This window comes from Primulina huaijiensis, chromosome 3 (genome assembly GCF_012295235.1).
Source record: "Primulina huaijiensis isolate GDHJ02 chromosome 3, ASM1229523v2, whole genome shotgun sequence".
Lineage (NCBI taxonomy): Eukaryota > Viridiplantae > Streptophyta > Magnoliopsida > Lamiales > Gesneriaceae > Primulina > Primulina huaijiensis.
Window position 1 is genome coordinate 29,953,072 of NC_133308.1, and position 26,359 is coordinate 29,979,430.

The window sequence follows — 26,359 nt, forward strand, 5'->3', positions numbered from 1 at the left end:
AAACGATAACTAGAACTCAACTCGGCCCAAGTTCGAATTTTTCTGAAAAATTTACATCCTCCGGATTTCTATAAAACCAGCTGAACAAATGAACAAATGAAAGAAATCAGAATATAACATTAAGAAGATAAAACATAAAATGCATATCAAGTTTGAGTAGCTCGATCAGTTCTCAAAGCTGAATGCCATGAGACGAAATCGAGTGGACCTTGATGTAGCTCGATCAGTTCTCAAAGCTGAATGCCATGAGACGAAATCGAGTGGATCTTGATGTACATGCTCCCCTAGTTGTGATCAAATATAGTGACATTTATAACCTCCAATTATGCACAGACGGAATACTTCAAGATCGGGACAGTTACTTGACATGGCAATTATGGCTGCATTGGTTATTCGCTGGCAAAAATATAAGATAGACTGCAATTTCCTACAGCCTACCGAAATTGCCAAGAGACCAACTTCAGTCACAGGGCCATCTGCATCCTCCGCTGCATCAGTTGGGAAAACCCGAAGTTCTAGGAAGTCCTTGCAAGTTGCAACTACAGCCTGAAGCCCATCATCAGTAACTGAATCAAGTACCTGCAGGAACATAAAATAAAAATTTGAAACAAACCGAAACTAATCTTGGATTTGCAGTTGGCATGACAGGAAAAAAGCCACATACCCAGAGTGACTTGAGTTTGATGCAACAACACAAAACCGACTTTAATTGTTCTGCATTGATGTGTGCATAACTAAAATTTAAAGTAACTAGGTTAGCACAAACGGGAATCAGGGCAAAGATATAATCAGGAACAATTTCCTTGAAACCGGATAAACAGACAAGTGATTTACAAACAGCAAAGGCAGACGCGTAATCTGGTTCTTGTTCACCATAAGCAACAATCTCCGAGGGGCAAAAGGAGCCTATTCCAAGATGGGTCAGCTGAGGAGCTCGAACTATCAAGCGATAAAGCTGTCCTATGGTAATATATTCATTTAAGCTGAGTTTCTTCAATGAAGGTGATCTGATCACTAGACGTTCCGATGCCTCAAAGTTAATGGGAGATGCTACACAGTCAAAAGTCAACGACTCGAGACTCGTTGAGTAGTCAGGAAAACACGAAATCCAATCTTCTTCTTCATCCGAAACATCGCAATCAATAAGATCAAGAACCCGAATGTTCCTGGGATGGACAAAATGAAATTCCGTTATTTTTGTCACCCAAGAAAGAAGCACACTATAAGAGTCGAAAAACAGACTTGACTTAATTTGAAACTCAAAATTAGAGCAAAAATCACATATCTTCAGTTAAAAACCAAAATATTGAATCTTTTTAACAAGCCAGAATAGAAATGACACAACGATTTCTAAGAAAAAATGGTGACGATCCCCATCGGATCTAAATTATGAACCCACTGACCTGCACTCAGTGGCAACAAACGCAAGCCCACTAGTTCCAAAACCTTCACAACAAACCAAAACGATGTCTTTCAGGGTAGGAAAATAATGAGCCAAAAACGCAAGATCATTATCCGTAACGTACATGCGCTTCAAGTACACCTTCTCAAGCCCACGGTAAACATCTACCATCGAAACCAGCCAAGGAGCAAAATACGCAACCCAGTTCCGCGGTAACAAACTGAAATCAGAGAATCTGGGCTTCCCTTTAATACTCACCGACTTAACCTGCCTGAAACGATGAGTGACTCGTTTTGGTGAAACTGAGTAGCAGTTGCCGATGAATAGCTCGGATCTGGTCAGAGCCTCCAAACGGTACCAAGATTTGCAGACGAGGGATGCGGCGTTGCGATCATGCCTGGAGGTCAAGAAGCAGAGTACATTTTCCAGTACGATTTCAAGAACTTGATCTGGGTTGGGCATCATTTGAATTGACACATCCGTTGCCGTCTGCCCTTTATCTTCCAACATTTCACGTAGATTACTATGGTCCCAGCTTCCACTCATCACTCAGTGAGTGACTGAATAGGCGGCAGCGTCCTCTTCAATCCAGATTAATCAATATGATTGAAGATAACCCCTCTCCCCATCCCATTCCAGACCCGAGCTTCCATTATCAAAGCATTACAGATATACTTTACCGTATAATGTATTTTATACAAATTTATATAATGAGCCGTGATTATACTTAATAATCCCAGACACCTGAAATTATTTAAAACAAAAGTAGGGGGTGGCCCGTTTGACTAGCGGCGTCAATTTGGATGGATTAAGTGAGTTTTGGTCGAGTTGATGCAAGAAATTATTTGCTTATGTTTATGCATGTTGTATGAAAGGTTTGGTATTTGTGTTTTTTAAGAAATACAACACACGGTGAAAGTGAGAATCGAAACTAGCCAAAATATGAAAATTTGCTATAAAAAAAAATTGACCAAGAAACATGTTATATTGAGAATGACATTTTTCAATACAAATTTTAAACAATAAAAATAGAAGATTTTATTTTAGTAGAATTCAGGGGATGATAAACTCGTTTTTCTTAAAAGAAGACGCTTCTTAGGTTGAGCAATCGTCACATCTGCATCTGCAGGTAAAGATAACCTGCATCCAATCATTTTGACACCAGGCAGTGGCGGCAACCAATTGGAAGCAAGATTGACCGCAGAGTACAAGCCCGCAGGCTTGTTTTAAAACAGATTCTTTCCTCTGAAGAAGGATATATATATTGCGATGGATGGTTCAGGATTTTGTTCGATCCCAGTGTTCTTTTGAAACCGTCCGCCAAGTGCTTCGACAGAAGAATGATGTTATATTATGACCAGGAAATGGATGATCCCCTTGTCACGTTTTTACAACAAGCAGGCTATGCGAGTGGGAAAAATCTGTTTGGTGCACCTTACGATTTTCTTTATGCATTAGCTGCAGAAGGGCATCCCTCAAAAGTTGGTTCGAAATTCCTCGAAGACCTTAGAAATCTTGTCGAATATGGAGGGAAGCCGGTAATTCTTTTATCACATAGCTTAAGAGGCCTCTTTGTTCTCCACTTTCTTAACCGGAAATCGAATCCAAAAGTACGTTAAACACTTCATTGAACTATCAGCACCATTGATGAAACGTGCACTTTTGCCTCTGGAAATACATTTGGAGTGCCTTTGGTTGATCCACTGGTAGTACGGGAACAACAGAGAAGTTCTGCTACTAACTTGTGGCTCATGCCCTCTCCCAAGGTTTTTAACGAGACTAAACCACTTGAAATCACGTCAAACTCTTCCTACACCGTGCTTGACATCCCGCATTTTCTTCGAGATATTGGATTTACTGCAGGAGTCAAAATGCGGGTTCTGCCTCTGGTTGAGAATTTAACTGCCCCCTTGGTGCCGGTCACGTGCATCACTGGCAGCGAGGTGAGGACATCGGGTTAACAAGGGCGTTCCAATCGACATGGAAGAGCTCGAAAAAGCAGATCCTTAAGGTGATGAAGATCCCTGAAGTTACCCATATAAATACTCAATGATAGTTTTCACTTGATGAGATAATTGGAGAAATTTCTTCCATCAATTCTCATGTTTCTGATTCTTTTGTTTCAAGTACTGTTACATAGTGATTCTAGACTACAAAATGTTCATTAAACATTGGAATAAACAATTACTTGCAATATAAATGGTCAATTCAATACATAAATATACTTTATCCAACAAGATCATTTATGGCGAAAACTCGACATTTTTTTTAGTGACAATGAGATATTTTTTGTGTCATTTTAGCATTCCAACAACAACATATGACTTAAAACCTATAAGTCGAAAGTTACCAAAACTTCAAATAAAAACGTTAGTTATTTTATCTTCTTTAAATTTACTAATTTTAGAAAAATAGGACATGTGATAAAAGACATCTGTCAAAAAAATAAAAGGAAAAGAAAAGAAAAGAAAAGAAAAGAAAAAAGAACTAGAATTAATGAGACATTCTGGAACTGGAAAATAATAATAAATAAATAAATAAAAATCATTGCATTTTCGGCATCCCACGACTGTCAACTTCTCAGCAATCAAAAATCTACCACGGCAGGGCGGACATTAATTACTCGACGTTTGGAATGGTGGTTGTGCTGTTGGCCAAGAGGAGGTGGCGGACGCTGTTGGTGCTGCGGCGGTTGCTAATCTGCGCCATAGGCACCATTTCCCTCATGGCTTTCCTCTCAGCGCACGTCGCCAGATTGCCTGCTCACACTTCGCACAAGCTTCCAAAGGTGAATTGATTGTAACTTTTGCTTTTGCTTTGACCGGTATTTATGTCGGTAATGCAAGTGCTCGGGATTATCTGTTAGTCATTTTTTTTGGAATCACGTCTTTGTAGATGTTTCCTTGTATTTTATTTGGATGTGCATTCGTTGGTTTTCTCAAAATCGCTGAGCATTTAAGATTTTGACAGAGAATCCAATTTACAGCGCTAAATGAGAATGGTTTCTGTTGTTTTTATTTTTCAAAAAGATAAAATTGAAATGGTGATTTGTTGTGCCTACTGATCTAGGGAAAGTTTTAATTTTTGTAGCAGCCTGAGAATGGGTTCCAAAACTTGAGGAGAGAGCGAAGCTGGATGCAGGAGCTTGCTCCACCGCAGTTGAAAAATCCCACCGTTTCCCTTGAGGTTTGTCTTTTTCTTGAATTTAGTTTATTGTAATTGTCTTTCATGTGTCCTTTTTGTTGTCACAATATAATACGTCTGTAGAAAAGTACAAAGATAGATGTCGCCTCAACTACATCTCATTGTTTTGCGTGTAATACATGTGAGTGCAATTTGGATGTCAGAATCGTGGTGTGCAGGTGGGCATTCGTTCATGAAGACTAGTTTCATCTGTCAATGTTTTCACTCATTTAGATTTAACAGTGGGAAGCTGCTAGTGGAAGCTTGGTTTCAGACAAGTTGTGGAAGCAGCCACCTAATAGAGACTATGTACCTTGTACTGAACCAAGTTCATCCTACACAAGTAATGTGCTCTACAGACAAACAATTGTTCATTCAGATTTCTACTGGTCATTTATGTTCTATAGTTTTACTTAATCTTCAGGTCCCCCAGAATCTCGAGGTTACCTCTTGGTGTATGCAAATGGCGGCCTTAATCAAATGAGAGCAGGGGTTTGTCCCTCTTGCACACTCTTGGTCTATCTATCTATCTATCTCTCTGTGTGTGTGTGTGTGTGCGTGCGTGCGTGCGCCCTACTTATGTGGAGAAGTTTAATATTCTTTTCAATTTATTACCAACTTTTGTCTTTACTCCTTGAAGTTTCTTCTTTATTTGCCTCTTTATTATGTCTCCATTAAATTTGCACAAAAAATAACAAAGAATGACAAGTAGTGTGAAATCATAAAAACAATATTATGTACCCCGATTCTTACATTCCAATCTCCATTCTTTTTAAGTAAAGAAATTACGCTGGGAAAATGTAGGACGGTTGCATCTGTTAATTTTCATACTTGATATTTCGTTTTCTATGCAAAACATTTACAATTGAAAGGATGCACAAAATCAGTCGGGTTATTTATGAGAGTTTTAAGTATTTGGGTGGTATACAGTACTTTAATTTGTGAGCAACCCGTGTGCCAGTATGGAATTTGATTCGTCCTTGCAGATATGTGATATGGTTGCTGTTGCGCGTCTGATAAATGCCACTCTCGTGATTCCTGAATTAGACAAGCGATCACTTTGGCAAGATTCTAGGTATCCGACCGACTTTTGAACTTCAGTCATATATGTGTACTTGTCTGAAGCTCTTTTTGGGTGATTATGTTTGATTATAATTTCAGCAACTTCTCTGATGTCTTCGATGAAGATCATTTCATCAATTCTTTGGTTGATGATGTGAAAATTGTTAGAAAGCTCCCCAAGGAATTGCCAAGTGCATCTAGGGTAGTGAAGCATTTCAGAAGCTGGTCTGGAATAGATTACTATGTGAACGAGATATCAAGCCTGTGGGAAGAACATCAGGTATATGCTTGGAACAAAATTTTGATTCGTTTCCATGATGAATACTGAAGTTATCGTGTAAAATTTTCAAGGTTATTAGAGCTGCTAAGTCTGATTCTCGATTGGCAAACAATAACCTCCCTCCAGACATTCAGAAGTTGAGATGTCGTGCTTGTTATCAATCCCTCCGTTTTGCACCTCTCATTGAAACCATGGGAAAGGTGATAAACTTATCCATACAACAAAAATACACAAGCCTTTATCCCACTAAGTGGGGCCGGCTAGTAATGAATTTATCCATGGCTGATCTAAATCCAAAATATGAATTGTACCTTTTTTGATTGTGTCCTATCAGTAGTTTGTCACAGTAGATGTTTTTGTCTGTAGTTGTTGGTGGATCGTATGAGGTCCTATGGTCGTTATATTGCATTGCACCTACGGTTTGAAAAGGACATGCTTGCCTTCAGCGGCTGCACCCATGGTTTGTCCCCCGAAGAAGTTGAGGAACTAAAGACAATGAGGTAGATAATATGTATCTTGTAGAGATGACATATTTTCGACATGCCAATATTTTTAGATAATAGGTATCTTGTAGAGATGACATATTGTCGATATGCCAATATTTGTCGCCTATATTGTCACTTTTCTGTATCCTTTGTAGAGAAAATACCACGTGGTGGAAAGTAAAAGATATTGATCCTGTAGAACAAAGGGTCAAAGGCTATTGTCCTCTAACTCCTAAAGAAGTTGGCATTTTCCTTACTTCTCTTGGATACCCATCGAACACTCCCATCTATATTGCGGCTGGAGAAATATATGGGGGTGATTCACACATGGATTCTCTACAGACTCGCTATCCCATATTAATGAACAAGGTTTGAGTTTTATAAGTTGGAGATATTTGTTTATCTGTTTTAATGCGTTCAGGTTATGAATTGGTCATTGAGCTCTGCCAACAAATGCCTTGCGGGATATCATTCATCCATTTTTGAAAGAAAAGCTATTGTTGTTATTGGAAGTTAAAAAAAAGTGGGAACTATAGCGAGTTAGAACTTTAACAGGTGTCCCTTGTGAATGCAGATCCTTTTTCTTCACTCAATTTCCCTGACTGCGGCATTAAATGTCCATAATTCTTCTATTAGGATTAATATTTCACTCTGAGTTGGAGTTTTTACTAAACTAACATCTAGTATTTTTTCTTTTAATAGTATTCTCTACAATCTAGGCAAATTTAGGGCTTTATCATGTGATATATTTTCTTATTTGTGAACTGGAAATCTGAATATCAGACTTTTTATTTCCAGAAGCTGGACTCGAGAGGTATCATATATGCTAGCTCATAACAAAATTTAGTTCACCAGACTATTCATTCAGAATCACTATTTCACGTGTTTATAAAAATGATGTAGTGATAGAATAGATATTTGCCGAAATATTGAAATGCAGATATATTGCTTGTGCCTCCAAATCTAATTCTATCCCAATTTTCTGTGTAGAACTTCATGGAAATCATGTCAAGCAAATATTATCAGACACGTCATAATTAGTGGTTATTTTTTGACTTTTATGTTGTGGTCCCACATTTTTTGAAAAAGTATTTACTCCAAAGTGGTCCCGTCTTATAAAACAGCCCCCCTGTGGCCTGAGAGTGCTACCACGTCAGGTATACCCACACCGTCCAACCCCAAAATGATTTTCATGCACCTGTCTTTAGGAAGAAATATTATTTTGTAGTTTTGGATGTTCATTCCTTCAGCACAATTTTATGTTCCCTGTCGATTTCCCAGGAGAAGCTAGCGACAGCTGAGGAACTTGAACCATTTATCCATTATGCAACACAAATGGCGGCACTGGATTATATTGTGTCTGTTGAAAGTGATATTTTCATTCCAACATACTCTGGTAACATGGCAAGGGCAGTTGAGGGTCATCGTCGTTTTTTGGGACATAAGAAAACCATATTGCCCGACAGGTAAAATTTTTTTGAAGTATATTTCTAACCAATTAATTTACTTCCGATTTTTTAATTACATATTTTCTCCTGTTTCCTAATTCATTAGGAAAGCCCTAGTACGTTTTTTTGATAAGATTGAGGGAGGGACAATGAAAGAAGGCAAAAATCTCTCAAATCGAATTATTGAAATTCACAAAAGAAGGTAAGCCAACTTGTAAATCTCTTTTTCAAAGAATTTCAATTTAACTGTCCTTGCATAGACAAATAATATTTTTATTTTACGTCCCTAGTGATTATGGTTATAATAAAGGAGTGAATCATTTATGGCTGTCTTTGAAATCTTTTGGAAGGTTTGTTTTTTGGTAAACGTGTACTGGCTACAATGGTTTTTGCAGGATTAACAGTTTCATTTGAACCTAGCTCGTATCAAAATCCTTTTTCTGATCTTTTGACCAACTGATTGTGCTTATTTAGCTTTACTTTTGTGAGGCAAGTCTGATAATCTATTTATTCAAACGTGATAATCCTTTTTTAAGCCATTTAATCTCGAAGTATTGAATTCCTGAGGATCTCATGTAGAATTTGAGTCTTATCCATTTGTGGATTCTCAGGCAAGGATCCCCAAGAAAGAGAAAAGGGCCCATCCCTGGGACGAAAGGAACAGACAGGTTTCGTTCAGAAGAGGCATTCTATGTGAACCCTTTACCAGATTGTTTATGTCACAAGGAATTGCCATACATGAACAGTTCTCAACATATCAAGTAGATGGCTGTGTTTTATTTGAAAAACATTTTTCTCAGTTTGGTGAACGATCCCCAGGCGTTCTCATGCTTGCCATTTTTGTATTCAAGCTTGATGAATTGGGGCCTTGTACAGAACCCTTTAAGGTGCGCATCATTCCTATATTGTTAGTAGATTTTCATTGGAGTAGCAGTTAGTTGCAGATGTTGATGAAATCAAAGGAAACACAGGATATGGAGTGAAAGAGAGAGAGATAATATGTATTTAAAGAATATAGCGATGAAGTTCATTTTTTAGGGAGTCTCTCATTAAGATTCCTTTGTAGCTATTGATTCATCTTGAAGAATAAATGGGAAATCCATAATTCATTTCCGCTTTATCGTTTATTGGTTAAGAAGTGAAATATTGAAGGTAATATAAAGCGTGTATTTAAAGAATATAGCGATGAAGTTCATTTTTTAGGGAGTCTCATTAAGATTCCTTTGTAGCTATTGATTCATCTTGAAGAATAAATGGGAAAATCCATAATTCATTTCCGCTTTATCGTTTATTGGTTAAGAAGTGAAATATTGAAGGTAATATAAAGCGTGTGCAAGTACACCAACTCGTTTTCAGATAAATTGGCTTGAAGTAATAAAAATCATGTTTAAATTTGTGATAAGTTTTGAATAAAAATCTTTTAAGTGTGAGCTTGCTTGAATCAGAGTGATACTAGCCAGTTATCATGGAATTGAAGCTAACGTTCTTTTTTTTTTTTTTTTTTTTTTTTTTTTTTTTTTTTTTTTTNATGTGGTTGGACAATAAATTTATAGCCGAGCGATGATTTTATGTACTGATACCATATACATCCTTATTCGGGAGCATGAATTAAACCTAAAATTCGAATAATTTTTTGATCCGAGTATTGATTTCAATATGCCACAAGGGTTGATGACAAACGGACTGAACTCGCCTAAACCCGACTCACAATGGACAGGCATCAGTGAAAAATTTCATTCGGTTTTAATTAATTATCGCTCGTCGCATTGGAGAACTTGGCATTGTCATGATCTATATGGTGGCTTCCGGGAGAAAATGAGGTAATTTAGCTTGCGGTATTAGGAAATTGGGTGACGAAAACAGTGGGTGGACACAAGCAATGGGGTATATATCGTGGGAGTAAGCGAAGACTTTCAGTGTCTTTTCTGGAAAATATGCTCGCAAATTCCTCAACGTTTTTGGGGATGGGCTGTTCCCTCAGCGGAGCCGATATTAAAATATCATATATATAATTTTGAACAATTTTGTCTAAAGTGAGATTCAAAAATAAAATATTTTGTTTCAAGAATTATGAATTTTATGGGATTTTTTTTTATAAATGTTTATTTACGAAATGTTAAATATTAATTGTAAAATATTTTATATATTTTTTTAATTTTATTTATTTTTTGATAGTCGACCCTGCATAACCAGCAACCCACTTTGGGTTGTGGATTTCTCGGCCAGCTCCGTCCCTTCCCGCCAAGTGGCTGGTTTTTTGCTGGGTCGATTTATGTGACATATCAATTTTTTATATCAAAAATATTATTTTTTAAATACAAATATAGATAAGGTCTTCTATCTTACCATCTTATAAAATACCTACTCTCTAAATTTTATGGAAGAAAAAATTTGATTGTCTCAATTTTAATTTTTGGTCCATTTTTTTTTTTGTATGTCTTTTGGTTTTGACCAAATTAATTATGATAACATGTTGGGAATATATATGTACGTGGTGGTGGATTTACCCATGAAAAATAGCCCCTCAGATGACTTTTTTTTTTATTTCAAGAAACAAAAAACATGCACAAAAAGATATTTAAACATGGAGGCGATGCCACGTGTAAAAATACTTGACAACCCAAGAAGGAAGTCTGTGTTATGTTACACTGATTACCATGAAAAATTTTAATTTGGCGGAGCAAAACCCGTAACATCAGAGTGGTGTTAATCAGCTGGCTGCGAAGCTACCCCATTTTTCTACGTGTCCAAAATTTTCTTCTTTGCCCTAACAAACTATACATACTATATTAATACAAAATCCTAAATTCGAAAACCAGCGGAAGACATGCACCGCCATGGATGACTCTCTCTCTTTCTCTCGTCATCTTCTGTAAATGGCCTGACAATGCCAAAACATGTTGTTTCAAAGCTTCTGCGTTATCACTTCTTTCTTTCCTCGATTCTTTTCAATTTTATTTTCTCCTCAGATTCAGTGATTTTATATATATATTTTAAAATATATATAATATATTGAAAGAACCTTTTAATTTCCCAGAAGTTGTTTCAGAAATCTGAATATAATTCGGTCAGGAAATCAGAATTAGTGGGTAGATCAAATTATGGGGAGAGTGAAGCTTCAGATCAAGAAAATCGAGAACACAACGAATAGGCAAGTCACTTTCTCCAAGAGAAGAAATGGGCTGATCAAGAAAGCTTACGAGCTTTCTGTTCTTTGTGATGTTGATGTCGCTCTCATCATGTTTTCTCCTTCCGGAAGAGTTAGCATTTTCTCAGGAATTCGAAGGTGAATCACAATTTAATCTTTCGCTTTCTTTTATGACACTCTTTATATTATTTATATCTTTGCAATTTATTATTTTACTTTTTTTAGTATATATATATTTTCTAATTGTTATAGAATAAAGATGAAAATCTTCTTGAATCCTCTTGAACTGAAACTTGTGGATTTTGTCACTTTTTGTGATTTATAATAATTTAAAAGCAAATCAAGGATTTTGTTAATTTATTTTTTACTATATATATTTTTTCGTCTTTTTGAAGCATGGAAGAGATCATATCACGATATGTGAATCTCCCTGAGCATGAACGAGGAAGGTAAGGAAATGAATTGCGATTCTTTTTTTTTTTTTATTCCGCTTTAATTCCATTGATGTTGACAATTATTATTCTATTTATTCTTTTTCTCTGATTCGATTTGGTCGCATGTTTAATTGTCCTCGTGCAACGATGCGACAGGCTACAGAACCAAGAGGTACCTATTTTCCAACTGCAATTCAGACATGGACAGTACTACTGGATTCACGAGTGGATAATATCGAAACAATTTTTTTTAATTTTGCGGATAAATTAATTTTACAACTAAATATACAATATATCAAGCACGAAATTTTAATAAAACTAAGCAAAAGATATATATATATATTATATATATATATATTTGCAGCATCTTCAAAGGGCTCTTGGCAAGTTGAAATCTGATGCAGATCGAAATTNATTTTATGTATTTGTTTAGTTTTGTTTTCATGCAGCAGCCCTGCTAGTGTGATTGATTCTCAAGTTGAGGTATATATGCGGATATACATGTTAAATGCTGATCTTTAATAACTCAGGTTACACATCTATTTAGCCAAACATTCCTCACAGATATGAATGTAAGGTTGCGCATGTATAGTTGGTTTATGTGGACAACAATCGTATTCCATACATATTTCTATATTTATGTGTTACAATAATCAAAATATAACACTTGATGATCTGCTGTACGTACCATTTGGAGTTACTCGAACCTGAAAACCTAAGTTAACTGGGTGGCCTCTAAGCTTTTTTTAAGGAATTGTCCATATAAGTTTCTTGGCTTTAATTTCAACATTAACTGCTGTCTTGTTTCTCAATTATGCAAATGATCAGAGAGTTGAGCTGATGCAGGAAATTCAGCAAGAAATTCTGAAATATAGGTGCCAACTTGAGGATATGGAGAAAAGATTAAGGTGCATATCATATACCAATCAATTTCTTGCCTTAGCTGTTCGATTGCAAAACACATGTAAATATATGTTTCACATGCAGGATTTATGAAGGCGATACTTCTGATATCACCACATTGTGTGAGGCTGAGTATAGAGAACAAATTCTTGTAGAAAATTTGAAGCATGTCCGAGTCCGGAAGGCAAGTTTTCATAATCATTAGCTTAGTTTTTCGAATACGAGTCGAGCTAATGAAATTTACTCTCACGTACAGCAAGTTCTGCAGGACCAGTATATTCCTCCTGGTGCACAAACATTATCGTCACAGGTCTCTTTATTTCTATGACTCAGAACACGAAATGAAATGAATCAACTGATATTTTGTATACTTTTGCCATCGCCCTTCAGGTGAATTTCCCCCCCGAGACGTTGAACATAAACACTTTGGCCGGAAGAAATGCAAATGGCGGATTGGATTGGCTTCCACACAGATATCCGCAAGTTCAAATCCTAAACTTTTTGGATTCGAATGGCCTGCTTCCCATAAGGTTCGTATATGTTGCCCATGTACATTATAAATAGTTATCCGACCTAATGGATCGGAGTTTTGAGTTTGGGCTATCTTATATATCACTGTAGTAAGCCATATAATTTGAAGAGGCTCCTTCCGCATGTAATAGACTATTGTTTTATATTTGTACGTGGTCTGCTAACAAGATTTTGGAACTACCAGGGACACATTTTGACTCAACATTGATTTATTTGCAGCGATCAGTCTCAACACACGGAAAACATACTACCATCATCCTTAACTCTTGTTCACGCCCCAAACGTGCACGTCCGTAATCATTTGAACCCAAGTAGGAGAATAAGCGAAGATGATGCACAACAACCCGAATTCGGGCTTGATGTCAATCTTTCACCATGGACCGGATTATATCCTGAAGGTCTGTTCTTAACACCCTTACTTTGTTTCTCAGTGACTAAGATTAAACATGCATAGCAAACTAACTTGGAGGCTTGCATTTCTGGGTTACTGTGATTTTGCGCAGAAAACGATACCTTTCCAACGGGTCAACCCCGAGAGCGAGCCATTCTTGAGTTGTTTATGTCTCAGCTTACGCCGGTGAATCAGCATCATGTTTGATATGTATTTCTACATTTTTCAGTGATGCTAAGCTTTATTTAGTTCGATGATAAGATCTTTGGAGCATTATATTCTTACACTCCTTTTCACCCTCGTACGTTAAAATTAGTGTTATATACGGTCGTCTCTAGGCTATATTATATCATAAGCTAATTGCGCCTATAAATTTTGAATGGAATTTGTTAGATTCCTGTTGAATTAAAAAAAATTATTGTTTTCAACTTTTGTAATTTTGATACATATTGACACCAAAAAAAAAACTTGGAAAAATAAAAAACACGGGAAAAAAAATAAGATGGTTTCCCATCAAGGACGGACCTATGCTTGGCCGCTGTAGCCCAGCCTAATTTTTTTTTTACAAGGATTTATAGAGATTCGAGCAATTTTTTTTTGGTAAATATATATAGAGATTTAAGCAAAGTCTAATTTTTTAAAAAGATATCACATGATTGAATGTGTTTATAATATCAAATTCTTTGTACCAGATACAGAAAAGCTAAAGTTATCGGCCATTTCATTTTTAATTCTCTCACGTCAGACATTTGTATCTCCACGGCTTTTGCACAAAACTTTGTTCAAAGCGTGTAATCTCGTGTCTTTCTAAATATTCTTTATTCAAATTTTATTTTTTTAATATAAAGTGATCGTTAAAATAATTATTAGTCTTTTTGTTAATGTGTAAAATGTCTTATGCATATATTAATTTGTATAGATGTCATAAATGATAAATGTAATATGAACTTCTAGCAAGTTGATAGAAAAACAATAAAAGTATGAGTTATTTACACCAAACCCCACTGTGAAATATCACAAATCCATACTTTTCCAATGTGAAAATTAAATAGGCATTATAGACTTTAATTTTTTGTAAACGTTGCATGAACACTCCCTGCACCATCTAGAAATATGACGTGCTGATGTATTTCGATAATATACTATAGACAGGTTATTAAAATGATCAGCGTATAAAACAATTATAAAGAGAACTCAATTTTATACAAGTAATATTTCTGACCGACTAGACTAGTTTGGACGTTATATATACTAAACAGAAGCTGCAAAATCCAGCTAAATGACATGAATACAGTAAATAGTGACGTCTGATTAGCATGGAAAATATTCTAACTAGTCTAGATGGTAAAAATATTACTTGTAGCAAATTGAGTTTTCTTTTTAACTTTTTGTCCGCTGGTCATTTTGATTATTTTTCTACGAGATATCATCAAAATAATTCAACTCACTAGATTTCCAAATGGTGCTGGAGGTGTTCGTGCAACGATTATAAAAAGTTAATATCTAGAATACCTATTTAAATTTCACAGTGAATAAATGTAGATTTTCGATATTTCAAAGGGGGTTTGGTGCAAGTAACTCATAAAAGTGATAGATTTATTTTATCAATTCTTTTATTTAATAGAATTTAATTTTGAAAGTACATTTAAAATATATTTAAAATAGTTTTAAAATGTAAATTTTGAATCTAAGTGAAACTTGTCTTATATATATTACACGGGTTACATATTAATTTAAATAATATATAAACTTGAAAAATGATATTGGTTAAACTTCTTTTTTGAAAATTAACTTTCCTATTTCTAATACGCTAGGAGCAATATTTTTTTATAAAAATAAAAATTCCAAGGTCATTTTGCTAACTATTTTCATATTAATATCTCATANATGTTTCCCATGTAACTATTGGATTGAGGTTATTGTTTTTTCTTAAAAAAACAAAAAGTATATTTGAGACTTAACTTAGAGAATCGCTTTTAGAGTAAATAAATAAACAGCAATAAAATTTAGAACAAACAATTGAATTCCTAATTAGAAGATATCATTCAAAATTAAAGCAATAGCGCAGTAGGTGCATGCCGTGCCCCCTTAGCTACTCCAAAGTTACGTTGTGACGTCACCAACTTTTGGTACCCACACCTCTCATGGTAGTTTGTTTGTTATATTCCATTATTTCCACTCACAAGGAGAATTATCGAGCCTTTTTCACAATTTTGGTTGCATAATATTCTTTATGGTATTTTAAAACTAAATATGCAAAATAAGTTGGGTTAATTGCATCCACCCTCGATGAAAAGTCTAAAAGACATAAAAATAAAAAATTAATAGCCTAATAAAAATCAGACAATTTCATCCATATGTTACAAAAACTAAGACACATTCACTTCTTTATATCCGAATTTTGAAACTACGTACGGGGTATAAAATATTGCAATTAACCCTAAAATAATATTTTTAATTGGTAGGAAGATCACATGTAACTAAGTGTCCCACTCCACCCCTAATTATCATTAAATGTTGTTTATAGTAATTAGTAATATTTACTTTAATAATTATTTGTCCTAGTTTCCATAATGCATGGCAGCTCAGTACTTCACCTACTCCATCTAATTATGGTGTTGATTTATGCTTTTGTCTTTTCAAATTAAATGCTTTCCCAACACCTTAATTCCTATATATATATCCTGCAGGGAAACTTGAATTATTAAGCAAACTTCATAAATTGAAAATAATCTTTACGTGATTAATATTTAAAGCTAGCCTTTTAAGAAAGAATATGGACTATTATATTATTTCCAGCTGAAATTTATCTGTGAAAAAATAAGTTTCAATTTTTATGTAAATTAAAAGACATCTGCAGAGGGGTTGGCTAGCTCATTTAGTTTGGTCATCTTGAAGAATAAGTATATCGTAGAATTAAAACGAATATTCCAACTAACTTATTATAAGTCATCTGATCGAAGTCCATGTTTTGTGTTTTAATCAATTTTATTCTCTATTATTAACCTGTCATAGTTTTTTATACGAGTATTTTTCAAATTGAATAAAAACTTTTATTCAAACTATATATACTTTTTTTCTTCTAAAAAGTTATAGATCCAAGTTACACTTTTTTCCTTCAGATATTAATTTCCATAATATAAATCAATTAAAAAAATTAATGTTGTTTTTTAGATTAGATACAAAGGAACAGTGGCAAAAGTAATGTTTTATTATCTTCGACAGATAGTTGGATTTCAATTTCAATTATCTCATCAGTTTATAATTAGAGGATAAAAGTACAATTTTTTTTTATTTAATGTATAGAATAATATTATGTAATGTTTTTATTATAGTTGATCTTCTAGAGGTCCAATTAGATCATTACCAATTGCTCCTTGTTATTGGCTCCCAACGAAAGCCGCTTTCAGAATTATTAGTCCACTCTGTTCATATTTGTACCCCCATTTTCTTCGATGAGATATATTTATTTAATAATAATGAGTAAGTTCTCTCTCTATTCATATTTTAATATAAAAATCATAATTTTAATATAAAAATCATAATTTTTATGATTCGATCGAGTCAATTTTATAAAAGTATTGTGTTTAATAATATTATGAGAGGTTTGATTTCTAAATTGTTTTTTTTCTTCTACTAATTATATAGTTGAATTGTGAGAAATAAAAATATTATTATATCCACATTATAATATGATTCATGCAACACCGCCCGCTGCACTCTCTCATCCCTCTTCCGTATGAATGACAACACTAGGCAGAAATGTATCTAGTAATTTATTTGATCAATTTGAATATGTTGTCTGTTTTTCAATAACAGGAGTAATTTATTTGATCAATTTGAATATGTTCCTTTAAATTCTCGGTCTCGTAAAACTTTTTCTCTTGTTCTCATCCTGTACTTCTGTTAATTAAGATCGTTAGTCGACGTTAATTTTCTTGATCTTGCTACCTGTTTTGTTTCAACTCTCTGCGAATCATGCATCCCTCCTTTATATCTTTAACATATTTCATGTGTGAGCTCTAATTAATCTTCTTTTCCTTCCGATTTGGGTTTCACTTAAATCAGTTGTTTCTTGACTCTTGATTCTTAACGCAACTTTGTGCTGTGAAGCGTCGTTAGCTGGTAAAAATTGAGTCTTGATGGTGGATTTAGAAGAGTGGTGATACCGAACTTTGGGCTTTGTACGGACAGGCGAACGACAATAGATTCAAGTTATTTTATTGATTCTATAAAGTGGGATTTGAGGATTTGCTTTTAACAGATCTGCGGGACTTGATCTTCATTGAGATGGGGAGCTGTTTCAATTTCATGAATTTCGGAAACGATCCTCCATCAGGGGGCAGTGGAACGCCTCCGGGTAACTTCCCTTTGATTCGGCAGTCTTCCATCTATTCATTAACTTTTGATGAGTTTCAAACCTCAGCCGGCGGAATTGGTAAGGATTTGGGGTCAATGAACATGGATGAGTTGCTCAAAAGCATTTGGAATGCGGAGGATAATATGATTATCGGCTCCAGCAGTGGTGGCGATGTTAGGATTCAGGAAGGGAGTAGTAATTTGCAGAGACAAGGATCATTGACTCTTCCTCGTACGCTAAGTCAGAAGACGGTGGACGAGGTTTGGCGGGAGGTGTCAAAAGAGTGCGGTGGTGGGAAGGAGGTCAGCGGGGTCGGTGGTTTTAGAATGCTCCCGAGAGAACCGACTTTAGGCGAGGTTACCCTCGAGGAGTTCTTGGTGAGAGCAGGTGTCGTTAGGGAAGAAATTCAACCAGCTGCAATGCTTAAAAATGTTGGAGCTTTTGACGATCGGTCAATTCCCACAAGTTCCGGATCAGAATTCGGGTACCAGCAGACTGGTACGGATGCCAGATTAATGGCCAGTAGGACTTCTAATAGTGCTAATCCGATTACCTTGGAATCTGCTAGTTTACCCCTGGATGTTATTGGGGTGAGATCTGCTTCACCACAGCCTATGCAGCAGCAACAGCTCCTTCCAAAACAGCCTGGGTTTGCCTTGGGAATTTCTAGTAATCAGTTAGGAAATTCGGGTATTAGGGGTGGAATTGTTGGGGTTTCTGATGCAGTAATGAATAATAATATGGTTGAAAATATGAAGTTACACGGTGGAGGACTAGGTGTGGTTAACTTAAGAGCTAATCAGAAGGGTTCTCCATCAGTTTCATCTGACGGGCAGGTTAATAGTAATGGTGGGACGCCTTCCATGTCACCTGTTCCTTACATGTTTAATGGTGGTCTTCGGGGCAGGAAACGACCTGCTTTGGAGAAGGTGGTTGAAAGGAGGCAAAAGAGGATGATTAAGAATAGGGAATCGGCTGCAAGATCACGAGCTCGAAAGCAGGTGAGACTTATATTCTTTGGATGTATATATCTACTTGTTTTACTTTATCATTCCGGTTCAAAAATTGGACAAGATTTCAGTAGAAAAGGTCAATAATTTGTTCTTCAACAATTTGAATCACTTCGAAAATTTGTACATGCTACTGTTTGGATCTAATATGTATACCTTGGATATTATTCAAGGGTTTATGCATCATTTTTATTATTTGACTCCATGTTCTTCCACAAGCACAAGAAGCATTAACATGTTCGATCGTGGACTCGGGATTTGTAATTGTGTTGGGATTGTCCAAATAACTAGGATAAAGATGTTACTCCTGACGTAAAACCAAGCATTAGTATATTCAGAGAGTGCATGATGGAGGACGAATTGAATTAAGAGCTTGCATATTGAATTTGCTTTATCAGATCACTAGTATCCTGTACGAGGAATCAACCAACCCTGTGGTCGTGTTTGTAACACAGTTGTACTTTGTCTCCTTTCAGGCATACACTATGGAGTTGGAAGGGGAAATTGCGAAACTGAAGGAGGAAAATGATGAATTACGAAAGAAACAGGTTCAAATTTATATCCATCTCTCAATTATTCTTTGTTTTATTTTTTGACATTATTTTATCTACCATTATGTATTAATTGGTCAGGGAACTCCCACTATTACACCAAAAATGTATTTTCGAAAGTTTCTCCAGTGGATACATTTAATTCCTTTGGTGCATAAAACATGTATTTTGAAGATTTTGATCTATTTAACCAAATATATGATATTACATATAAAGTATCAAAAGATAACATGAACCAATATGTGGAAATTCTCATTGTGTTCTATTTGTTTGAAAAATATTCTTATAATAAGCTATTGAATAATACTGTGATGATAAGGATATATCATTTCTTCACATCACACATGATATGTGTGCGGCGTTGATTAGTTTATTTACATGGTGTAGGCAGAGATGCTGGAAATGCAGAGGAATCAGGTATCTCTCATTCCTTGCATCCAAACTAATTATCTTCTTATCTTAGTCCCTCCGATTATGGCACGATGATGAGTAATGCCAACGGGAAAATCGTTGGATGGACCTGTAACAGGAGTCTGTGTTGTAAATCATAAATCATAATACCAATCTGAAAGTGAGAAAAATCAAAATCAGAAATCGCGGTTTGGTTTTAAACCGAAATTCAGATATATGTTTCAGTTTGTGGTTTGAGATTTCTTTGCTATGGATCAAACTTAATCACGTCGTCGAAAGATTTGTTTTTATGCTATTACAGAACAAGAATGATGTGAATTCAAATTATGTAGTTGGTATTTTACTTTATTTATACCATATCTTGATTGTTATCTGATTATATATATTCAAGAAAATATTTTAAATTTGTCTGATTGAGTGAAATTTGACTGGTTTGAAGAAAAATGAGAACACCCTATGGTTTCAATGTTTATGGAAGCAAAACATGCAAATGGCCCGTGAATACCCCTAATTAATATTGTCAGTCATCACGGTAGAAGTCAAATATTTCAAACCGTAGGACAGTCCCACGTTTCAATGTCGGTAGCACTTTAGTAGCTGCACAGGATATGGGGACAATCATTGCTATTATTTAGTTTTCTAATACTTGTGTGATTTCTTCAGGTTCTTGAGATGATGGACCAGGAAAAAGGAGCGAAAACGCCATGCTTGCGACGGAGACGGACGCTGACAAGTCCATGGTAGACGAAGCATCTTTATAATGACATCAAAGCTTATTAATCGAAATATATATAGGTGAATGAAACGTGTTGGAGGAATATTCATCCGGTATTCATTCACTGGTATAGATTTAAATTAACTAGATGGGAAGTGTTTTATTATAGGTTACCTCAAGAACCTTGCACTCCGTCTTGTCGAGCAGAATAAATGGATAGCAGAATAAATGGATACATACAGATCGTTGCTAATATATATTCAAGACGTCATTAGTCGTTCAGTTCAGAACATGGCGTGTATTGTTTTGATCATCTGCATTAGAAAAGCACGACGAATGTCTTATTTTAGTGTGTGAAAATGGAAGACAAGGGGGCGATTTGTTCTCTCATATCATTGGTTTCTTGCAGCTTGTTGAGATCCATAAAAAAATATGAAAAATATCTTAGCGAGAGCATGAAAGGATCCACAAATCTTTTCTTTAAAAACACAAAAGAAAAGAAAAAAATGGGTTTCTGTTTTGTTTTGTCATGTTCATCAGAGAACTTCTTCTTCCTTCTGCCCCTTCTGATAACCCCATTTGTAGGATTGTTTTGTCATGCAATTGGGTGGTAGACCCAAATTAGATTTTTTCAAATAGTCCATTCAAAGATATGTAAAAAACAACCAAATAAATTTCCTCTGTGATTTTGTATGATCTCTAAATTATTATTTCTTATGTATGTCTAAATGTCTTAATTTTTGCATATTTTATTTCACACGCAGAATGATATCGTACGTATTTGATCCCAATGTTGAAACTTTAGAATATATTTGATGTAAATTTTTTTGGTTCAAGGAATATATTTAATTTCGCATTAAACGATCTTGAAAAAATCTTCTACCCACCTCATCCACCTACTGAAATTTACAATGGGGTCAAATTCAGTTCCTTTTTTTTTTTAGTCATTCGAGGATACTTCTATTTCCTCCTTAAAAATGATGATGAGGGCTTAAGAGAATTTAAACAAATCAAAATCTTCCTTGTTGACTACAAAAACACAACGATGATGGAAGTGGAATCACATACAACACAGAAGAATAATGATATTTACATAGCCTGACCATGAACTAACAGTTAGACATGCGCTCGTCATCGGTTTCTTGCTTAATCCTTGCCAAAATCCTATCCGTTTGGACACTGCTTTCATATCCACTGCTGTCACCTGGTTCCATCACGCCTATCTCCATGTGATTTAACCGTCCATTTTCCCGACCACTTCTACGGTCCTTTTAAAATGTACACGGTAACACACGTCTAAGGGAGAAGAGACGGTAACACAAAAATTGAATCTAGGACACGACATTTTAGATTATGTGCCTAAACCCAGAAGATAACAGTTTCCATTGGAGCCAATTAGTGTTATCACAACTTGGTTATCAACATCTTAAAGAACAAATATTTTATGTAATACACCAGAAAAAAGAAGAGTTTGTGGGGTGCTACTATAGTATTTCTCAAGAAAATCTGCATGAGTTACGTAGCTAAACTTTACCATCTGAAGTTTTGTTCCATACCATACACACTTTAATTCGTATTAAATTCCATAAAAGTTGTAGGTAGAATATTGAACTTACTTCACGGAAAAGGAAATCATCACCATCAAGCATGTGCACCACATGCCCCATCTTTGGCCTCTTTTGAGCATTTGGGTCTACACACCGTAATGCTACCAAAAGGACACGTTTCCATGCTCTCGACGAGGGTTTCTCAGTTAATCTTGGATCCAACACTCCCTCTGCGTTTCGGTTGGAAACCATAGATTTTAGCCAATCAACAAGGTTCACCTGAAATTTCAGTTTGTGCAAATCTCAAAATATATCGAACCAAATAAAATGTCGAGCAATTATCAGGAATCCATGCATACTTCACCAGCGGGACGACTATAATCCACCGGATTCCTCCCGGTTATGATTTCCATTATGAGGATGCCAAAACCATACACGTCACTTCTTTCGTTGAGCATGCCAGTGCTAGCATATTCTGGAGCAACGTAGCTACACAAAAAATATTTAGTATTTGGATTTGTTTCAAATAAATGGTAGCTGTGGAGGCTAAAACAGAAACTATCTTTCTGGACAAACTACTAACTCACCCAAATGTACCCATAACTCTAGTGGTGATATAACTTCTTTCAGAACATAAAAGCTTTGCCAGACCGAAGTCCGATACTTTAGCATTCCACTGTTTATCGAGCAAAATGTTGCTTGATTTAATATCACGGTGAACAACCTTTGGCTCGAGCCCTTCATGCAGATAAGTCAACCTAAGAAACTTACCCCATTAGGTTCTGAAAACCAGTATCAATCGTCACAGAGATAAATTAAATTGAATGAGATTTTTCAGATTTGAACGACTCTATTTACCCCTTGGCAGTACCAAGTAATATATTCATTCGAATATCCCATGTAAGAGGGCTACAAGGCCCTACATCTCCATGAAGCCACTGTTCTAAGTTTCCATTATCGACATACTCATACACAAGCATCCTGCAATATAAAAGAGTTGTAATTTCATTCTAGAACTCTGAAGAACTTCATTCAATGAATGGCCAAAAATGCCAATTTTAAATAGCAAAAGTTTGTCTCCGAGTTAAGTACCTGTGAGCTCCTTCAGCACAATAGCCAAGCAATCTCACCAAATTCTTGTGGCGTACCCGTCCTATTGCTTCAACTTCAACCTTAAACTCTCTTTCCGCTTGACCCCTTGTCAAAAATTCCGATTTCAGACATCCAAAAAACTAAATATTGATCATCTTACATAGATATTAATTTCTTCAAATCAACCATAGAAAACATTCACATGCACTTGAAGAAATACATGGCTTTTCAGCTCATATTTTTGCTATAAATATGGAAGGTGAAAAAAGGCCGCGCAATTTAAACAGACACCTAAGTCCCTGACAAATGCCTGAATAGCTAAAACTCCAATCACCGCTCTCGTATATACATCGGAAAATATCCTATGGAGGACTAAGATAAATTGATAATGAAATCTAGTTCTGATGCAATATTTCTGTCAACCTTGACAATCATGCATCACATATAGAGATGATAATAAATCTGAAATAATTTATTTTCTATTTTGAAACCAACGAAAACTTTGACTCAATCTAGTAGTAGATTTAAAATCACCCCAAGATATTGCTTCATTTTCTCTCATTAACAAAACAATTGACTTTAAATTGGAGTATAAACAAATGACTAATTTATGAAATGATGAAGGAATAAAACAAACAGATTACACACATGCATGGAGTTTAAATTACCTGTTATTGAGCAAATTTTTAACAGCAACTTTCGTATTATCTTCCAAAGCACCGTAATAAACAATTCCGTACCCTCCTTCCCCAATCACATTCCCAGCAGAAAATCCATTGGTGGACTTCTCAAGCTCCCTCAAAGTATACCAATGTCCCCACCCTAAATGCGACACCCCCGGCCCGTTTGTCACAGAACCCGGTTCACTAATGAGCCGCGCCTCCCCGCTTCCATTGCCCGACCCAGAACCCAGCCCTTCCTTCTCAGGGTAGGATATCCGGTTCCCCTTTCCAATCTCAATATGGATCCTTTGATCCTCTTTGGGGTTTGTCTCGGGATCCGGAGCAGGAAGAAGCAGCTTGAGAGGAGCTTGTTCCTGCCGAGTCGGGACGGACCATATTTCTTGAATTTCTCTCGACTCGTTAGGTATGATGGCAATCTTGTTTTTCAGCGTGGTTCTCTTGTTCCGCCTGGATGTGAACCAAATCGAGATGAAAAAGAGGAAGATGACAATGGAGGCACCGACGCAGATTCCAAGCACAACCCACAAACGTAAACCAAAAATGGAAGTCTTTCTCGATAATTCATCGTTCAGAAACGCTGGTTTCCCATCAGACATTTCTTCAAGCTAGCCTTGATGATTTTCAGCTCAAGATATGCACACTGACTTACGGCACCATTTTGTACAAGGACAAGACAAAATAATGGCACAAGAAGATTTACAACAGCAAGCTGTAACGATGGGAACCGTAGACTGGGAAAAAGGCCCACTGACGTTTGTCAGCCCGTGGGAACGATAGATTCTGTATTATCTTAGAATTTTGATGTCTCCCATTTTATGTATGTTATAAATTTCGTTAACAACAGTTAGATAACCAAATTCTTTTTTATTTAAAAACTTCTCCTTTTGGGTGCTTGATCGCATATGGTTGGTAATGTATGGAAATATAGATAATTTTCTTAGATTTTTTGCAAACATATTCCTTCACTCAACACTTGGTCAAAGTTTCGAACTTTTTCTTCTTTTAAGATAAAGTTGCGAACTTTTCGGTGCTTCAGTCTACGATTCTAGCATTTAAATACAGAGTATTAGTAAACGAGGACAACGTGTAACCAATGGATTTTCTTTGTAATAGTCAAAACCATTCGAGTAAAAAATATAATTATATATTTTTATGATGAAACTAATTTTTAGTTTTTCAGGAATTTTTAATTTTCTCAACGACATTTTCTATTTTACATAGTCCGCTATCTATTTTCTATCATTGGTTTTCCATAAAATTTCATATAATAATCAAATTTGTCTAGTTATCAATACATATACATATAAAAGTGTAAATAAAGAACATTGTTTTTGTTGTGAAAAAGTAAAAATTTACGATAAAAAGTAAAAATCTCAAAATTATCACACTACACACTTTATAATATTTTTCTCTCAACTCAATTGTGATTTTGTTCACAAATGAGAGATCTATTTATAGAAAATTTTTACAAATAATCCAAAAATAAATTACATCATTACCTTCATCATCACACACAAATTTCAATATTCAACACCTAATTTTACATAATTTTCAACATTCAAATATTCAACATTCAAATATTCAATACACACATTTTAAATATTATTTTTCAACACTCTCCCTTGTGATGATGATCATAATAATTGTCTTCATTACGTGTTTTTATACTGCCTCGTTAAAAACCTTACTAGGAAAAACCCATTGGGATAAAAACCATAGTAAGGGAAAAAGAGTGCAGTCACGTAAACTCCCCCTCATGTTGACACGAACAATTCTTCACAAATTTCGTAGATTGCGCATCCCAATATTATATATGTGCTTTCTGAATATTGTCGTAGGAAGTGCCTTTGTGAAGAGATCTGATGAGTTTTCACTTGATTGAATGTGACGAACATCAATACATTTATTCTTCTCAAGCTCCTTGGTGAATNGAGAAATTGCAGTGCCTCCGCGAGTAAATACATATCCAGTTTGGGAACGTGCCTTGTGTGGATCAGATAAGTATCCGACATCGGCATAACCAATTATACTTGGATTAGCATCTTTTAAATACAAAAGTCCCAAGTCTGTCGTTCCTCGTAGATATCGATTGCCACATTATAAGAAAATATATCATCAATTTCTTCTATATCTTTTCGGTTCCATATTTTTCCAGTATTAATATAATTAATAGAGATTTCATGATTCTCGTCAGTTTGTGGTTCTGACAGAACATTTTCATCATCACGTGTTTCTTCAGGAACAACATTATCTATTTTGTGATCATCATGTGTTTCTTCATGAACATCATTCTCTATTTTGTGATCATTGTGTTTCTCTATGAATTTTCTTTTTCGAGTATTTTTATCATTGGAACCGACTGGCCTTCCACGCTTCAGGCGTTTTACGACATCATGACTTTGTTCAATTTGTTTCTTTGGAATTTCAATTCGAGAAGGAGCATTTACAGCATGTATATATGATTTAGTTACTCCTTTTGTATCTGTAAATGCATCTGATATTTGATTTGCTATTCTTTGCAAGTGCACAATTTGCTGTACATCTTTTTCACATTGTTGTGTTCTTGGATCCAAATGTAACAATGATGATACATACCATGTAATTTCTTTTTCGGTATGTTTCTTGTCTCCCCCTAACATTGGGAAGATTTCCTCATTAAAATGACAATCAGCAAAACGTGCTGTGAACACGTCGCCTGTCTGAGGTTCAAGATATCGAATGAT

At 35.4% G+C, this 26,359-nt stretch overlaps 4 protein-coding genes and 2 pseudogenes across 7 annotated transcripts; 4 read left to right on the forward strand and 2 right to left on the reverse strand.

The window, feature by feature from the left end:
• Positions 1 to 41: 41 nt before the first annotated feature.
• On the reverse strand, positions 42 to 2,201 carry LOC140974575 (transport inhibitor response 1-like protein). Of its 2 annotated transcripts, none has more exons than XM_073438134.1 (3): positions 1,404 to 2,201; positions 665 to 1,220; positions 42 to 579 (listed from the first exon to the last, which is right to left on the reverse strand). In XM_073438134.1, the coding sequence occupies exons 1-3, from the start codon at positions 1,946 to 1,948 to the stop codon at positions 295 to 297; spliced, it is 1,386 nt and encodes a 461-aa protein (XP_073294235.1). In that variant the 5' UTR covers positions 1,949 to 2,201; the 3' UTR covers positions 42 to 294. The 2 variants fall into 2 exon arrangements, with proteins under 2 accessions (XP_073294235.1, XP_073294236.1); XM_073438135.1 differs by having other exon boundaries at positions 665 to 1,166; positions 1,404 to 2,199.
• A 69-nt stretch (positions 2,202 to 2,270) lies between these two features.
• LOC140972682 (lecithin-cholesterol acyltransferase-like 1) lies at positions 2,271 to 3,533 on the forward strand (annotated as a pseudogene).
• A 415-nt stretch (positions 3,534 to 3,948) lies between these two features.
• On the forward strand, positions 3,949 to 8,980 carry LOC140974576 (O-fucosyltransferase 7-like). Of its 2 annotated transcripts, none has more exons than XM_073438136.1 (12): positions 3,949 to 4,190; positions 4,493 to 4,588; positions 4,829 to 4,928; positions 5,010 to 5,077; positions 5,572 to 5,660; positions 5,747 to 5,927; positions 5,999 to 6,127; positions 6,294 to 6,427; positions 6,568 to 6,781; positions 7,694 to 7,878; positions 7,967 to 8,062; positions 8,472 to 8,980. In XM_073438136.1, the coding sequence occupies exons 1-12, from the start codon at positions 4,038 to 4,040 to the stop codon at positions 8,623 to 8,625; spliced, it is 1,599 nt and encodes a 532-aa protein (XP_073294237.1). In that variant the 5' UTR covers positions 3,949 to 4,037; the 3' UTR covers positions 8,626 to 8,980. The 2 variants fall into 2 exon arrangements, with proteins under 2 accessions (XP_073294237.1, XP_073294238.1); XM_073438137.1 differs by having other exon boundaries at positions 4,496 to 4,588.
• A 1,708-nt stretch (positions 8,981 to 10,688) lies between these two features.
• On the forward strand, positions 10,689 to 13,654 carry LOC140972415 (agamous-like MADS-box protein AGL104; annotated as a pseudogene).
• Positions 13,655 to 17,021: 3,367 nt separating this feature from the next.
• On the forward strand, positions 17,022 to 21,006 carry LOC140974578 (ABSCISIC ACID-INSENSITIVE 5-like protein 5). 2 transcript variants are annotated; one of them, XR_012174813.1, is made up of 5 exons: positions 17,022 to 18,628; positions 19,114 to 19,185; positions 19,576 to 19,605; positions 20,263 to 20,394; positions 20,484 to 21,006. XR_012174813.1 is itself a non-coding variant. In XM_073438139.1 (4 exons), exons 1-4 carry the CDS (start codon positions 17,558 to 17,560, stop codon positions 20,341 to 20,343), a joined length of 1,254 nt encoding a protein of 417 aa, XP_073294240.1. In that variant the 5' UTR covers positions 17,023 to 17,557; the 3' UTR covers positions 20,344 to 21,005. The 2 variants fall into 2 exon arrangements, 1 of the variants encoding a protein (XP_073294240.1); XM_073438139.1 differs by having other exon boundaries at positions 17,023 to 18,628; positions 20,263 to 21,005.
• A 292-nt stretch (positions 21,007 to 21,298) lies between these two features.
• Positions 21,299 to 24,410, reverse strand: LOC140974577 (probable serine/threonine-protein kinase At1g01540). Its single transcript, XM_073438138.1, has 7 exons — positions 23,622 to 24,410; positions 22,954 to 23,058; positions 22,720 to 22,842; positions 22,449 to 22,619; positions 22,221 to 22,350; positions 21,931 to 22,140; positions 21,299 to 21,582 (listed from the first exon to the last, which is right to left on the reverse strand). Exons 1-7 carry the CDS (start codon positions 24,230 to 24,232, stop codon positions 21,424 to 21,426), a joined length of 1,509 nt encoding a protein of 502 aa, XP_073294239.1. The 5' UTR covers positions 24,233 to 24,410; the 3' UTR covers positions 21,299 to 21,423.
• Between the last annotated feature and the right edge of the window lie 1,949 nt (positions 24,411 to 26,359).